The following is a 15,650-nucleotide window of genomic DNA, read 5'->3' on the forward strand; positions in this document are numbered from 1 at the left end:
TGCCTACCTGTTCAACATCCGCCTCCCCATAGAAAGATTCATTCTGGGCCCTGCCTTTTCCCTACGGAGTCTAAAGTGCTTTCCTTTGTGTCTGCTCGGTTTCATGTGCCCAGGGACTCTTGCAAGTGTGCTACAAATACGAATTCATTTAATCTTCAGGAGTACCCATTCTGTAGTTGGATAACTTGCTTCTCTCACAGCTAGGAAGTGGCCGAGCTGGGCAGCCGTCTCGAGTCTTTGCCGTCCTCACTGCCGCGCTGGTGAAGTTCCAGCCACTGGCATCGGGTCCCTGGAGGTTTGCAGCCTGCCTGCCATTCCCTAGCAGCTTGACACTGAGTCCTTCATTTAACCTCTCTGTGCCTCAGTTTACCCATCTGTGAAGAGGGCTGAGCACACGATTGTTTTTCCATGCATGCTTGCTGAGAACAAAGCAGTTGGCATCACGCCTGGCAGCTTCAATCGTGGTCAATCCCACAGGCTGCTGCTTTGTGATTGTAATCGACGTGTTGGTGTGGAGTGGTCTCTGCCGGCTGGCGGAGCTCCCAGGTGTTCCTCCTGAGCGCTTAGGATTAGCACGCCAGTCAGTGGCAAGGCTCAGCCCACTAGCACTGCAGAGCCCTGGGCTCAGAGCCATTGCCCCCACCGGCTAGAGAGCAGTCCCTCCCGCTGTGGTCCCCTGGTTGCCTCTGTGCCCTGGATTTCCTGAAGGAAGTGAAGGACTTGGAGGCTCCTCCCCCTGCTGCCCCCTGGAGCTAGCGACCAAAGCTGGGGCTGCATCCACCTGTATGCAGTCAAGGACGTTGGCTTCAGGGCTTGCTTCTCCAGTTTTTGGAATCATCTTTAAAAAAAAAAAAATTTATTTACTTGAAAGGCAAAGTGTCAGAGAGAGAAAGACACAGAGAGATCTTCCATCTGCTGGTCCACTTCCCAAATGGCTGCAACGGCCAGGGTGAAGCCAGGAGCCTAGAACTCCATCAGGGTCTCCCATATGGGCGGCAGGGGCCCAGCGACTTGGGCCATCTTAGGTTGCTTTCGCAGGCGCGTTAGCAGGGAGCTGGATAGGAAGGCGAGCAGCTGGGCCTGGAACTGGTGCTTCGATGTGTGATGTGGTTGTCGTCAGTGGTGGCTTAACTGGCTGTACCACAGCGTTGGTGCCTGTGTGAAATTCTGAGTCCTAGGCACGGCCTTAGCCCCTGAGAGGGCAGTGATGTCTAATTCCAGAGGCGGATCGAACACAAAGGTCCACACGAGCGTCTCATTGGAAAGGAATAGGGCTCGTGCTGCCCGGCAGGATGGCCATGGGCTGTTGGGACTGTGCCCGGGCGTGGTACCTAAAGAAACATGAGCCTGAGTGTGAGGTGTGAGGGCTCACGAGAGAGGCCCACAAGCCTCCGCTGTGTGCCACTGCCCTTGCCAGTAGCGCTCTTGCTGGCGTCGAGCTGCCCCGAGAGAGCCAAGTTCCCCTTTCGTTGAATCTCTCTGTTCTCTCTCCAGAGATGGGCTTTGCGGTCACAGCCATCTCCCGTACCCCGGGGGTGACCTACAGCGACTCCTTTGACTTGCAATGCATCATCAAACCCCACTACCCGGCCCGGGTGCCCGTGTCGGTGACTTGGCGCTTCCAGCCCGTGGGTACCGTTGAGTTCCACGACCTGGTGACCTTCACACGGGACGGAGGGGTCCAGTGGGGGGACAGGTCCTCCAGCTTCCGCACTCGGACTGCCATCGAGAAGGCCGAATCCAGCAACAACGTCCGGCTGAGCATCAGCAGGGCCAGTGACACGGAGGCGGGCAAGTACCAGTGCGTGGCAGAGCTGTGGCGGAGGAACTACAACAACACGTGGACGCGGCTGGCAGAGAGGACCTCCAACCTGCTGGAGATCCGGGTGCTGCAGCCAGGTGAGTGCTGCCGGCTCGAGGACCCCGTGTTGTACCATCGCAGCGCTGTGTGCAAGGCCGTGCGTTCACAGGAGGAGAAGGAGGAGGAGGAGGAGGAGGGAAGGAGATGTGTCTCAGTGCCGTGGCATGGCTTCTTCATTTCCCAGACCCTCGAGTTGGAGACGGTTCCAGTGATACAGAGATGCGTGCCAGGTTCCCTTTCCTTGATGGGACTTGTTGCTTTTGAATCATCTGAGAGTGAGTTTTGAGCATCAGGGTGCTTCTCCCTAAATATTTGAGGATGCTGTCCTAAGAGACCAGGGTACCATCATCATGGTCTGGACATTTAACATCTGTGTGGGTCTGTTACCAGCATCTCTCCAATTGTCCTCATAATGCCTTTTATATATGTGTGTTTGTATATATATACACATATAAAATATACATGTGTGCATATATACATATATAAATTATACATGTGTATATATACATATATAAATATACATGTATAAAATATGTGTGTGTATGTATATGTGTGTGTATATATATATATATATATATATTTTTTTTTTTTTTCCCCTCCATACAAGCCAGTATCTGGTCAGGGACCTCCCATCACACTTAGTGGTCCAGTCTCGCTAGACTCCTGTAGGCTGCAGAAGCGCCCCGGGCTGTGTGTGTGTGTGTGTGAAGACGCTGACATTTACAAAGTGTGCAGAGAGCTCTGTCTTTTCACGGAAGCTCCTCGCTCTAGTCCTTGCGGCAGCTACATGGGAGAGGGATCCCACTGTGCGCTGTGTGCAGACCAGGAAGCTCGGGCAGCGCGGGGGCGGAGGGCAGAGGGAGACAAGGTCGCCTGCCAAACGCCTGCTCTGGGAGCTCCTTGGACGGTGCAGCCAGGACCTGACGCCCTGATCCGCTCCCACACGGTTTCCTCCACCTGGGCCCCATCCCGCGGTGCCGAGCGCGAGTGCCTCTCCTGTAGAGGCCAGGGCTCTCTAAGTACTGAGCAGGGTGCGTGCATCTGGGGAGTGGTAGTCGGTGGGGCTCCCTGCAGATGGTACCCTTCAGGCTTCGCTCTGCATCTGTCCCTGTGAGCGGCTCCCGAGGTTGGAAGCTGGAAGAGGCGGGAGCGTGTTCTGTAGGCCCCTGCACCTCTCAGGTATGGGACGGATCAGTCACCCACAGGCTACGTGGTGAGGGTGGGGCCTGGCCAATATGTCTCTGTTTGACCCAGCTGCTTGGTGAAGCCAGTTTGAACACCCAGACAAAAGGGGGCTGTCTGCTCACCGCTGTGATTAGTGCCCAACCTGGGCCGCAGTGCTGTCAGTGATGTGAGGTTGAGTAATGATAATGGCTGAGTTTATCCTTCGCCTCTGCTGACCCCACAACCGAGTCCCAGGCTGTGCCCGATTTGGAACAAACAAGTGGTATGAAGGAAGAGACCGTTCCGTGGCCAATTAGAGCCTCAGCACGGCCTGACACGGCGCGGGCAGAAGGCTGTTCTGCTTAAGTGGATTTTCAGGTTAATGGCGGGTTAAGCAGAGAGCCCATTTTACGTGAACCCTTGTGGTGGAAAATGCTGGGGTACCCACTTGGCTGCCTTATTGAGTGGGACATTAGGACCCTAATTGGCCCTTTTGTCAGCTCCTGTGCCCCTCAGGGTCAGTGTTCTGAGTGACAGCGCCTGTCCCATGGTTCTTTCTGCAAGCCGCAGAGAGTGGAGGGGCTGCTGACCCGAGGCCTTCCCTGCGTTGCTCCTGTGAATCCGTCCCTAATCTCCGCTTCTGCTACAACTTGGAATCCCAGACTGGAGTGCCCCGGGGAAGCAACTGGAGTTAGTTCATGGAAGGGTCTGACTATTTGGATTCTGATTCATTTGTGGTGGGATGAAGACATGAGAAGGACCTCTTCTGTGCCAGGCTTTGCAGCTTATTTATGTTCTCTTTTAAAAAGTCATTCGACAACCTAATGATGGAGTTGCTCGGGTCCCAGTTTTGCTCATGAGAAAACCAAGGCTCACCGTCGTTGGGGGCCTTGCTGTAGGCAGACCATCTGGTTTCATGACAAAACAGAGATTTGTTTTTTGACAGGCAGAGCGGACAGTGAGAAAGAGAGACAGAGAGAAAGGTCTTCCTTTTGCCGTTGGTTCACCCTCCAATGGCTGCCGCGGCAGGTGCGCTGCAGCTGGCGCACCGCGCTGATCTGATGGCAGGAGCCAGGTACTTATCCTGGTCTCCCATGGGGTGCAGGGCCCAAGCACTTGGGCCATCCTCCACTGCACTCCCGGGCCACAGCAGAGAGCTGGCCTGGAAGAGGGGCAACCGGGACAGAATCCGGCGCCCTGACCAGGACTAGAACCCAGGGTGTTGGCACCACAAGGCGGAGGATTAGCCTAGTGAGCCGCGGCGCCGGCCCAAAACAGAGATTTGAACGGCATGTGGAGCTCGCACCTCTCTGTGCTCCATATGTGTGCATTTCTGTTGCAGGTATTATTGTTTTCTGGGTAGAAGAAGTCACTGGAGAGTAACAAGACCCTGCACCTGCTCTGGGGGTCGGCTTAGGTCTTGTGTCATGTGCACTTTGAGTTGGTTTTGGTTGATGTTTTCACCATAAAGGGTGAGTGCATGGTGGCCGGCCTGGGAGACTTAGAAGCATCGTTGTACTTGGGCTGGGAGGAGGGCTCTGTTTAAGACGCTCGGTGATGTGCTTTCATGGCCCCTGGGAGGCTGCAAAGAGCAGAGGTGGGTGCTTGAGGCCATGGGTGACTCCCAGAAGCTGGCTGAGGCCTCAGAGAAAGTGCATCCCCTTAAGTGTTACTGCCTGCCTGCCATTAAATATTTATGCCTTTGGCACTTAATACTTTCCAGAGAGCCTCGTGTTTGCCCTCGTCTTACCCCTCCCGCACACTCTGGTTGGGGAAACAGAAGTGGGAACATCCAGGAGGACTGATCACGTGCTAGCGACGGTATTGGACTTGGCTGTGTGTGTATTAGGTCACTGCATCTCCGCTGCAGCCCTGGGAGGAAGCTATTGCTTTTCCATTTGCTAAATGAAGTCACAGAGGCCCGGAGAGGTTCTCACTGGTCCGAGTCAGACAGCGCGTGGGGAACCCAGGTGTGCCTGATTAAAAAGTAGTTGGGATGGGAAGAGGTTGCCTTTTATTTATTTATTTTTTTTTTAGGGTGCCATAATCAGCAGTTACCCTTTCTGGATTCGGTTAGATTGTCGCTTGAGGAAGAGGCTTCCGGCAGGTCACGGATATAGAGCAAAGCTCTAGAGTAGCTGCTGATGTTCACCGAGCACCGTCTGAGTGCTTGGCATGTGCTTACTTAGTTCTTCCTCACATCACCCACGCAGTAGCACAAGGGGTACTGTCTCTCCCATTTCACAGATGAGGCTGCTGACACATGGCTGAGAGGGATTGCCGATGGGTCCAGAATCAGTGCAGAGCCAGCATTCAGATCCAGGCAGGCCATCTTATTCCGGAGCACGAGCTCTTGGATTTGTGATGTTGCAGTATTTGGCAGCCCCTGGTTGGTTTTTCCCGGGAGTCCTTTGGTACCACGCACTTTTATCGGCTGTGCCCTGTCTCTGTGGTTTACCTTCCCTGATTTCCTGATCCCTTTTACTGAATCCTTAGATTTGTTTTCTAGAAGTCAGGATCACAAGACACAGTTTGCTAATGGTGTTGAAGTTTGATTTCTCCCACATTAAACTCCCCCGTTTCTTCTGACTTCTGCCACAAGGTGGCGACACCAGCATCAGGCTCCTTTCCTGATTCTCCCTGCCTCCCTTGTCCCTCAAAACATGGATTCCTCCCCTGCTCTTTCCTAGGAGTGTCCCCTGCCACTCCCTTCGAGAGACTGTTTTGTCATAGTCTAGCAGAATCAAGTAGAAAGCTGGGGACTGCGACTGACTCACACTGGTGCATTTAGCACCAGCTGTCTACTGCAGTGACGTCATCTCCCCCAGCAAGGCTGTGTGTGGTCTGTGCCACGGGCTCTCCCTGCCAGAGCCATCGGCAGATCCTGACCACGCCATGGGCATTGCACTCATCGGCATCTCTGGTTGGACGGCACGGTCTCCTCCTTGGGGCTCCGTGGTTGGCCCTCCCCCGCACACGCTTCCACTCCCATCCACAGTCCCCGAGCAGATCTTCTGGGAATGCCAGCACTCCCATTTGCTCATAGATTTAGCTGCATCTTACTCCTCATTGATCACACAGGGCGGCCCCCAGCTGGGGCGGACGGGCGAGACTTGTAGCCGGTGCAAGGACCTGTAGCCCAGTTCTTCGTTCCTCACCGTTCTTGTAGTCGCGAGGCATCCCCTTGCCTCCTCCTGCTTTTCTTAAGCTCCAAGAACACCCACTGATTACACATTCCTAAATACAGAAGCAATAAGGGAAATGTCAGCACTCGTTTTCCAAATGTTTACGGCCGTATCTTGGGCAGGCTATTAAATATTGCACATTAACATTGACAGGGCAATAAACAAGCTTCCAAGAGGACAGCCCGCAGTGGTGGAAAGCCGGCTCGTCGCCGACCCGCTCTGCGGGGACTGCTGATGGGCATTCGGGATGAATATTTAATACCCTCGATGTTGCCAAATCCGTTTTCTTCTATTTCTTGTTGCTGACCTGGCAGACTGGGATAGCTGAGCGCTTCTTCTTGGACTTTATGAGTCCGGGGCACGTGCACACTGGCTGTACTTGTCACAGTCTGGCAGAGGCCTGGCCGTCCCATCCCACAGAGGAGTGGCCTTGGCTTCCTTTCTGGGGAGCCTGGGGTTCTCCTTCTTCCATCCCACGTGGCTTCTGCCTGTTGTCTGTGCCGAGATGGCGTGAGGATGAGTACCGGAGCCCTAAGGAGAGTCGTCCCCAGCCCTCCCTCTGTGCCCCACACCTCAGTGTCCTGGTGACACCAGGGGCACCTGTTCCTGGAGTTGGTGAGCAAGGTCCCTGCTCCTTTGCAGGCAGGTGAGGCAGGGAGGGCGTGCCCGGCTTACGCCTGATCAGCAGTTTGCACCTCCAGTCTCTTGCTGCCTTCCCCTGGGAACCCCCCACCCCCAGTATCCCTCTGCAAGCACATTTGAACACCTGCTGTGTGCCAGTGGCCTCGCCTAGCTGGCGAGGCTGCGGAGATGGACACGTCGCAGCCCCTGTCCAGGGGAGGTGGCAGGGAACAGAGAAGTGGGATGAAACGATGCAGGTGTGGAGGCAGAGTCAGCACGGGGGATGCGGTGAGGGTGGGAGGGGGCAGAAGGTGTCAGGCCCAGACAAGAGAGAGAATGGGGGGACCGCTGGGGAGAAGCAGCCAGCTCGTTTGTGACTGAACATGGGCTCTGGGAGGGTTTCAGCCCCAGGCCAGGCTGGCAGGAAGCAGGGGACCCTCTTCTGCACAGCAGAGTGGAGCGTCCCAACTTGTGCTTTAAGCATAGCCTGGGTCTGCATTCCAGTGCTGCCACTTAACTGCCTGTGTGACCTTGAGCGAGTGTCTGTGTGCACTAGGGGGTAAGACTGTCTCAGGACGCTGAGGGCCACATAGCTGGTGTTTTAAAGTGCCTGGATTAGTACAGAGTACAGAGAAAGGACCGCAGGAAAGTTTGTTAAATAAATAAAGGCATTCTTCTAAAGTAATGCGTTAGCACTAACGATCCTACTCATACATCCTTCCCCTTACGCCCTGAAGTTCACGAACCGCCCTGATCTTTCCACATCGTTAGAGTGTCCCCACCGTGGGGTAGAGGAGGAGTTGTTTTAGCTGACAGTAAAATAACGTGCTTCATCACGTCACTGCTTCTGGACAGTGACAGCAGGAGGCACAGAAGCCGGCAGCGGCCCCTGCCAGGGGCTTCCACCCCAAGCAGCCCTGCCCTCCGGGACCAGGTTTCTGAAGTCCCAAGCAACTCCGGCTACAATTCTGAACGGAACAAAGGAGAACCGTGTTTTGATTAAGCTGGTCCCAAGGCCTGCCCTGCAAAAGGTCTTGTAGCAAAGTGACAGTGGGTTCTAGGTTCAGAGTTGGAAAGTCCATGCCGGTGAAAGTCGTTGAAGGTCACATAGGACCCAAGGCAGAGGCTGCGTGAAGTTGTCCCAGATGTGGTTTTATATCTATTATTGGCTTTAGCCCATTGAATAGACCCCCCTACAAACACACACCAACGTCAGTGTGGCAAGCAAATACCTGCCTGCACTTTTCCGCGGCTGCCTTGTTGAGGACTGTGTCATGGGCTGTGTGGCTGGGAGTGGAGGGCCGAACTGGGGAGAGACATGTTCCCACCTGCCATTTAGGAAGATCTCCCTGGCTGTGGCCAGGGCTGGAGGCGGGGAGACTCACACACAGGGCCCCTACAACCATCTGAGAAAGAGATAATCAGGGGCATTGTCGCTCCCCGACTTCGCGGAGGAACGACACAGGACCCTGCGCTGTTCTTTCGTCTGCTCGGCCCTTCCCGGGTTTGCTGCTGGTTCTTCCCGGGTTGGCTACCGACCCTTCCACCTCCGTGGAAGGGCGGTTCCCCCTGCCACTTTCCCCACTTCCGCGGGGGAGCGGCACACCGCCGGCCGGCTCTCTCGGGGGCTGCACAGGTGTTCCTTCAGATGTTCCTCTTAGATGTTCCTGGTGCATGTTGTCTCTCTCCTCCTTTATAGTCCTCTTCCGCCAATCCCAACTCTGCTGCCCACACGCCGAGTACGCTGCTCTCCTCCAATCAGGAGCAAGATCAGCTCCTGCAGCTCAGTCAATCAAATTGGCGAGAGGCAGCTGCGTAGAAGTTGTTACTCCCTTCTCAGCGCCATATTGTGGAAGAGCAGATGCATAGAATAAGTCTTAATTCCAGTAACTTAGTCTAGTCCGAGTTGCTCCCAGTTGCTCCCCACAGGGCATGGCTGTGGGGAGAGAAGAGCAGGGAGCCAAGGGGTGTTGGGGACATAGGCAGTCCACAGTGGCCACTGTGACTGGTAGGTGCCTTCGCTGCCTGCTCCCCCAACAATGGGGCCAGCATCCCCAGAATCTCCCTCTTATCCCCCCCAAGTCTAGAGTCTTAAGTGCTTCTTTCCATTCAAAAAATCTCTCCTTTGGCAGCCCCTGGCTGACCCTGGTATCACTGGCAGGTGTACGAAGAACAGCCGTCTCTCCTTACCTGCCACCCTCTGGCTTCTGCTCATTCACGGCCATCCCCAGGCTCACCTGTGGTTTCTCAAGCTGGAGTGTGCACCAGTCACCTGGAGGGCTCAGGAAACCGCAGGCTGCTACACCCTGCCTGTATCGTTTCCAACTCACTAGCTTCTGATGAGTTCCCAGGTGGGGCTGCAGGGCCATGGAGAGCCACAGGTGGTCAGGGTCAAGTACAAGCTCCTGGCCCCTGGCGGTCTGTGCACAGAGAGGTCGTCATCTTTGCTCTCGGTCCCCACTTTCCAGGGTGCCCTTTCGCCTGCCCCTCTGCATTCATCTCTCAGGGCCTAGCTCAGAAGATGGGTGCTTTGTTTGAAAGGTACCCTTCCCCCATCACAATCAGAATGAGTGGCCCTTTCTTTAAAAGATTAATCACCTGTTTATTCAAGTAGCCCTTTATGGATTTGTTTTGCAATGACTGAGTCAGATGCATAGAATTTTGTAGCCAAGAGAAGAGCTTTAAAAGTTAACCTCTTTTTTTTTCCTTCTTTGATTAAAAAAAAAAATAAAAAAAAGAATCTGAGAGGCAGAACGACGCCGTCAATGCCAGGCAGCCTGTGGCAGAGCAGTAGTGGAGTTCAAGGGAATCCCTTCTGGATGAACTCAGTGGGGGCTGCCGAACCCGCAGGGTGGGCGGGTAGGCTGCTGGGGCAGCTGCTGCTGCTCTGGCTGCCAAGTCCCTCTCCTTGCTGACGTCTGTCCCGCACCGCCACCCTGCCCTGGCGGGTAGCGCCACAGCCTCTTCTATAACAGACTCTCCAAGGTTCTATCTGGGGCCTGGGAAGGAAGCGGTTGGGGTTGCAGACTGGGAGCTGGCGTGGAGGTGCGGAGTGCACTGGACTCTGCTCTCATGGGCGGGTCTCTCACCTCCTTCCTGCCTCCTCTGGGATCCTTCGCTTGCTCCTGCTGATTCACCATGGGGGATTAATCAGAACTCAGTCTTCTGCATTCTTCCTTTCTCCTCTGCATTTATTGCCTCTAAGTTTCTTTCACCTGCAAGCCACACCCAGGGCTTCCTGGGCTCTGGGGCCCCTCTGAGTCACCTGAGGATCTTGGGAAAATGCAGATTCTGGTTCGTTGAGTCCAGGTGGGGCCTGAGAGTCTGCATTCCTCACAGCTCCCAGGTGATGCCCATGCTGCTGGTCCACTCGTGTCAGTTTCTAACCTCCTATGGAGCTCCGGACTCGGGCCCAGGCGGGCCCACTGGCCCAGTCGGAATGGGAATAGTGAACATTCACTGAGTGTTTAGTACCTACCAGGCTCTGTGCTAAGCTCTTTCTGTAGACTATGGCTTTAATCTGCACCGTGCTCCTATTTCTCGCTTTGCAGGCAGAGGCATCCTTGTCCCTGAAGGGGGCTAGGCTGTCCTAACTGGAGGAAGGGGGGCTGTGCAGACGACACCGGCCTCCCACCCCAGGGCAGTGCTGAGGCAGGACAAGGGGGTGCTTGCTAATTAGATGTGGAGCCTCCGTTCTCTCCTGGGCTTCAGCAGAGTCCTCTGTGCCCTTGAGAAGTGGCAGGAAATCCACAGCTGACCCCTTGTGCACCTGTCAGGCAGGCACCGAATCTCAAAATGCCGCTCTTTCAAGCTTCTCAACACTTCACAATATTTTGACATGGGGAAGGAGAAAAAAAAAATCGAAATGCTTTGAAACCCTTCTCTTCCTTGGGTGCTCGTCCTCAGGCCATGTGACCAGATTGAAGTTTAGTCATAGGACTCCAGTTTAACATATGCAGTTACTATAGCAATTGAGGTTTCCTTAGTAACAGTTGCAAAAATAATCCGGCCCCAATTAATAATACATTTTAAAGCTCTTTCTACTCTACATTGAACAACCCGGTTTTTTTGGCCAAGAACCAGATAATTCAGGTGGTGTCATTTGTACTGATAGAGATATCATTTGCATGCGGTGAATTGGATTGGAAAGGAATGAAAAGGGAGCCGGTTGTTTCCGGTATGGTAGGGATCCATTCTGAAAAGTACACCGGCCAGCAAGCTAATAGGAATCCAGTCTCCTCCACCCAGGAGCTTAATGGTAAACCCTGCCCTGAGTTCCTCGGGCGCCCTGGAGGACTGTCCGTGTTTGAAGAAGGGAGAAGGCAGAAGACTGAGCTTGTTAGCAGAAAAGAAGCCAGAGTGGGGGCAGGGGAGATGGGGTTTCTCTCATGCTGGTGCTTGCTGTGTTCTGGCTGGCCTGAGAAGTCTGGGGGTGTGCAAAGGTGTAGGCTCAGCAGCCCCTGGGGCACGTGCTGGCGTACCGCCGGGAGCTGTGGCCTCGGGGTTGCTTTGGCAGTAATGGTGTTGGGTGTGGGCTGCTGCCACCCCTCAGCTTGCTGAATCCAGGGGCTCCAGTGCAGGCTGTGGTTTCCGAAAGTTGCCGTTCCTTGATGTGTGGGACTCCTCCTTGGTGCTGTCTTGCATGCCAATCTCTGAGTGAGCTGACCGGCCAAGGCCGGCAGCAACACCAGGGTCGTGACCGCCTGCCCTGCAGGGCACTGGGCACCAGCAGGGGCAAAGCTGCCTCGCTGCCACCCAATTACAGGAAGCCCTGCTGGCTCTCCCTGTCAGGCGCGCGCGCGCGTGTGTGTGTGTGTGTGCTGTGCCAGGTCTCTTGCTTAGCTGGCAGGTGAAATGTAAGTGCAGAGAGAGGAGTGGGAGTGCAATGATGTTTTTACTATGCACAGTTCCTAAGAGGAACTTAAGAATCAGAATCGTTGCTCTCTCCTGTGCTGCTTTGTAGTAGCAGGGAGGAGGGAAAGTAGGAGAAGGCAGAGCCAGGTGAATCGACAAGGGGGTGGGGAAGAACTCAGGTTACCGCCACGAGATAGGTGTCATTAGACCTTGGCTTCCTGCCGCCGTGGAGGTGAACATCTGCGACCTTCGCAGCCAGGGCCGCACTCTGGGGCCTGCCCTCCCTTGCTGTTTTGGGAGCAGGAGAATGGGGGAAGGGTATCTTGAGTTGGTTCCCTTTGTCCTGTTGCTCAGCCCTCTGCCTTTCTCCCTGCCTGGGAGGAGCTGCCCCAGCACCCTCTCCTCCCCTGCTGCAGATTTCTCCATCGCACTCCTTCTCTCTCCCACTCATGCACGCATTTCAGCAAAGACTGACGGGTGCTTGGTGATGCCCAGGCCCTGGGCTGAGTGCAGTCGGCTCTGTCTTCCGCCCCAGGGCAGCATGTAGGGGACAGAGTGGGCACTTGTGAATACTGGCTGATTGAACGGGAAGAGCTCGAGCCCCACTCCTGGGAGCTACAGGCTAGGTGGGAGACAGATGCAAGGGAAAGAGCCTGGAGGTAAACAGGGTGCTGAGGACGGGCACCGGGCCCCGAGGATGAGAGGGGACTGGAGAGTGGGTGGAGAGAAGGGTGGGGATGGGAGGAGGCGAGGAGACAGGCAGAAGGCACAGCAGGGCAAAAGCAGAGTCAGGGAGAGACAGCCTGGCGGGGTTGGGGGTCTTGGGCGTGCGTAATGGCAGACGAGGCAGCACCGATCCTGGAGGGACCCTGTGCTGGAAAAAGGAAGTTTTATTGTCCTGTGGGCTGTTGGGAACCACTACACTTTTAAATAGGGATGTGTTAGGGGCAGGTTTTAGTTTTCTAAAAAGCTTTATTTATTTATTTGAAAGAATAAGAGACGGAGATCTACCATCTAGGGGTTTGCTCCCCAAATGCCTGCAGCAGCCAGAGCTGGGTCTGGCCGAAGCCAGGAGTCTAGAGCGCAGGCTGGATCTCCCATGTGGGTGAGAGGGCTCCAATGACTGGCGCCATCACCTGCTGTCTCCTGGGTGTGCATTGGGAGGAGGGCCAGGGCTTGAACTCAGGCGCTCCAGGGTGGAGTGCGGGCATCTCAAGCGAGGTCTTAACTGCTGTGCCAGAGGCTTGCCTTGTGCTTTGTGTCTTTGCTGGATCAGGATCACCCTGGATGGCAGGGACCGTGGGCAGGGCCCGTTGGTGAGGGCCCCAGCCCAGGGGCGTGGCAGGCAGGGAGCACACAGAGGGGTGTCTGAGGGTAGCACCTGCCCCGTGCTGCTTTGTCACACCGAGCTGTCTTGGAGGAAGCAGGTCAGTGGTGGGGCCTCCAGGCACCGTGTGAGCTTGGCCGTGTTCCCTGGAGTAGGAGGCGATCGTTCTGAACTGTGCCCCTTCCCTCCGCAGTGACGAAGCTGCAGGTGAGCAAATCCAAGAGGACCCTCACCCTGGTGGAGAACAGGCCCATTCAGCTGAACTGCTCGGTGAAGTCTCAGACAAGCCAGAACTCCCACTTCGCCGTGCTGTGGTACGTGCACAAGCCCTCGGACGCTGATGGCAAGCTCATCCTCAAAACCACCCACAGCTCTGCCTTCGAGTACGGCACCTACGCCGAGGAGGAGGGCCTGCGGCCCAGGCTGCAGTTCGAGAGGCACGCGTCGGGTGGCCTGTTCAGCCTCACTGTCCAGAGGGCAGAGGTCAGCGACAGCGGCAGCTACTACTGCCACGTGGAGGAGTGGCTGCTGAGCCCCAACTATGCGTGGTACAAGCTGGCGGAGGAGGTTTCAGGGCGCACCGAAGTCACCGTGAAGCAGCCAGGTAAGGGTGCAGCGGGGTCACATGCAGAGGGGTGGGTGGGGCTCCATGGGGCCCAGGTGCTGAGGCTGTCGGCAGGTGCACACTGGGTGTGGGTGCAGCACACACGGCATTAGCCCAGTGCACTTGACCTGCAGCCGGGCCAGACGCCAATGCCAACCAATGAAAAGGTCCTGGACGCTCCGTCTTCACCCAGGCACTGCTGAGAAGGCAGCTGTGCCGGCCAGTTAGTTGCCAGGTGGAGTCTGTGGCGGCTCTGGGAGCTGTTTTTGGGTTTGGGGTTCACAGCCTGGATCCCATGGCCGGGATTCCTCCCTGGAAGGTGTTTTCCAGGTTTCCTCTGCTTCGCCTTCTTCCTTACCCCCCAGCCCTGCCACACAAGCCCTTCAAACTGAACTGCCCCTTCCTCGGCCCCCGCCCAGCCCTCTCTGAGACCCCATGGGTGTGGTCCTCGGTCTGCTCTGGGGCAGCTGGGTGTCCAGCCTGTGCTGACCGCCTCTGCCAGCCTCAGCCCTGCTCTGGGGGGGGCAGCACAAATCGCTGACCAGTCCACCTTGCCACCTTCCTCCTGAGGTTTTAGGTCTGCCTCTGGGACAGCCCTCAGCAAGTCTGGGTGATTTCAAATCTTCCCTGTGTGCAGGCCCTGCCTTGCAGGCTCCCTATCTCTTCGTTGAACCTCTCTGGTTTAAGGCGTGGCCTTAAATGCTGTCCCTGTCTCCCCATCCACTTGCCTGTCCTTCCTGGGGGCTGTGCAAGTGTTGCCTCCCGAGTCCCACCTCCATGCCTTTGCTTCTGCCGCCCTGTCTGCCTGCAGTGTACTTCTGCTTCTTCTGTCTTCACCTCCATAGCTAAGACTTCACTCAGCACCACCATCAGGAAGCCTACTCTGATTTCTCCTGTGTCAGGAGGCTCCCATGGAAAACACATAATGTAATGATCATGGAATTTCATCTGCATTTCTCTGTGAGCACTTTGAGGATAAGGCGGTGTCTTTGTGTTTTCAGCCACTGCCATGGCATCCCTAGGAAATAATGGCTGCATTGAGCGGTTGTTGTCCTTGGGCACCCCAGGGCCTTTGCACTGGCTGTTCTCTCAGCCTACACTATGTTGGCCATAGGTATGTGTTTGTCTTGCTCTGCCTCTGAGAGGCGTCCCCAGCTCCTTCTTACCTTAGGCAGCACCCTAGTCCCCCATCCCCACACAGCACATCCCACCACCCAGCGTTCTGTTCAGTTATCTGATCGTATATAAGTTGAAATGGAGCACTTATTCATGCTGATATCTAAAACCCTCTTGCCAGCTACTGTGTATTACCTGTAGACATATTCCATTGTTCAGGCACATTTGTGCCTACGCATGTATTGGCTGTCCGCCTCTCCCAAGAGAACAGGAGCTCCCGTAGTGAGCGGGCACGTGGTTTTCTCCCCATTGCTTGTCTCCCGGGAGAGCTCAGTGAATGTTTCTGGTGACCCAGACACAGAGCTGCACGCCCCACTGTGGTGAGCACAGGAGGCCGCTGCCCCCTCCTCTGTGACGGCACCCTGTTTCCAGGACTCTCTCTGGCCCCACAGTGACATGTTCTGCTGCTTCTCACTGGGAAGCTGTGTCCTGAAGTGGTTCCCGTGGGCATGGCCAGGCGCCCCGTGTCCTGACCACAGGCCCTTCTGGAGCATTCTGAAGACCGGAGGTGGTCAGGAAAAGCGGCGCTCTCGGGGCCCCTGTCCCCGCTCCCGCCTGTTCTCAGTGGCAGAAGCTGGGCCCGCCGCTGAGCTGCTTCTCCAGGCAGCACCGTCCTTCCCTTTCCTCGTTTGGTTCTGGGGGAGCCTCAGTGTACCGGGGGGATGTCCCCTCTGAGCCCACACAGCTATGCTGGCCGACACAGTGCTAGGGCCTGCTGACAGGTGCATGGACATCGCTGGGACAGTGGGACTTCACACGACCCACACAAGACTCATGGGTCACGTGTGGCTGCCGGCCCCCTGCGGTGCTGAGTCTGGGCTTCTGTCTTTTGCTGTCCTCTCTGTCCTGTCTCTAGTT

General features: G+C 55.7%; 1 protein-coding gene across 9 annotated transcripts in view; it reads left to right on the forward strand.

Annotated features, from left to right (window-relative positions):
- IGSF3 (immunoglobulin superfamily member 3) overlaps positions 1–15,650 on the forward strand; it is a 94,914-nt gene that overhangs the window by 65,417 nt on the left and 13,847 nt on the right. For all 9 annotated transcript variants that reach the window (XM_089336984.1, XM_051856126.3, XM_089336981.1 and 6 more), the window contains 2 exons: positions 1,495–1,899; positions 13,206–13,616. In XM_089336984.1, coding sequence (XP_089193110.1) covers positions 1,495–1,899; positions 13,206–13,616 — 816 coding nt within the window. The remainder of the gene's footprint in view (positions 1–1,494; positions 1,900–13,205; positions 13,617–15,650) is intronic.

The sequence above is a fragment of the Oryctolagus cuniculus genome, chromosome 7 (assembly GCF_051225735.1).
Source record: "Oryctolagus cuniculus isolate XC-2025 breed Fujian yellow rabbit chromosome 7, ASM5122573v1, whole genome shotgun sequence".
NCBI classification, from domain to species: domain Eukaryota; kingdom Metazoa; phylum Chordata; class Mammalia; order Lagomorpha; family Leporidae; genus Oryctolagus; species Oryctolagus cuniculus.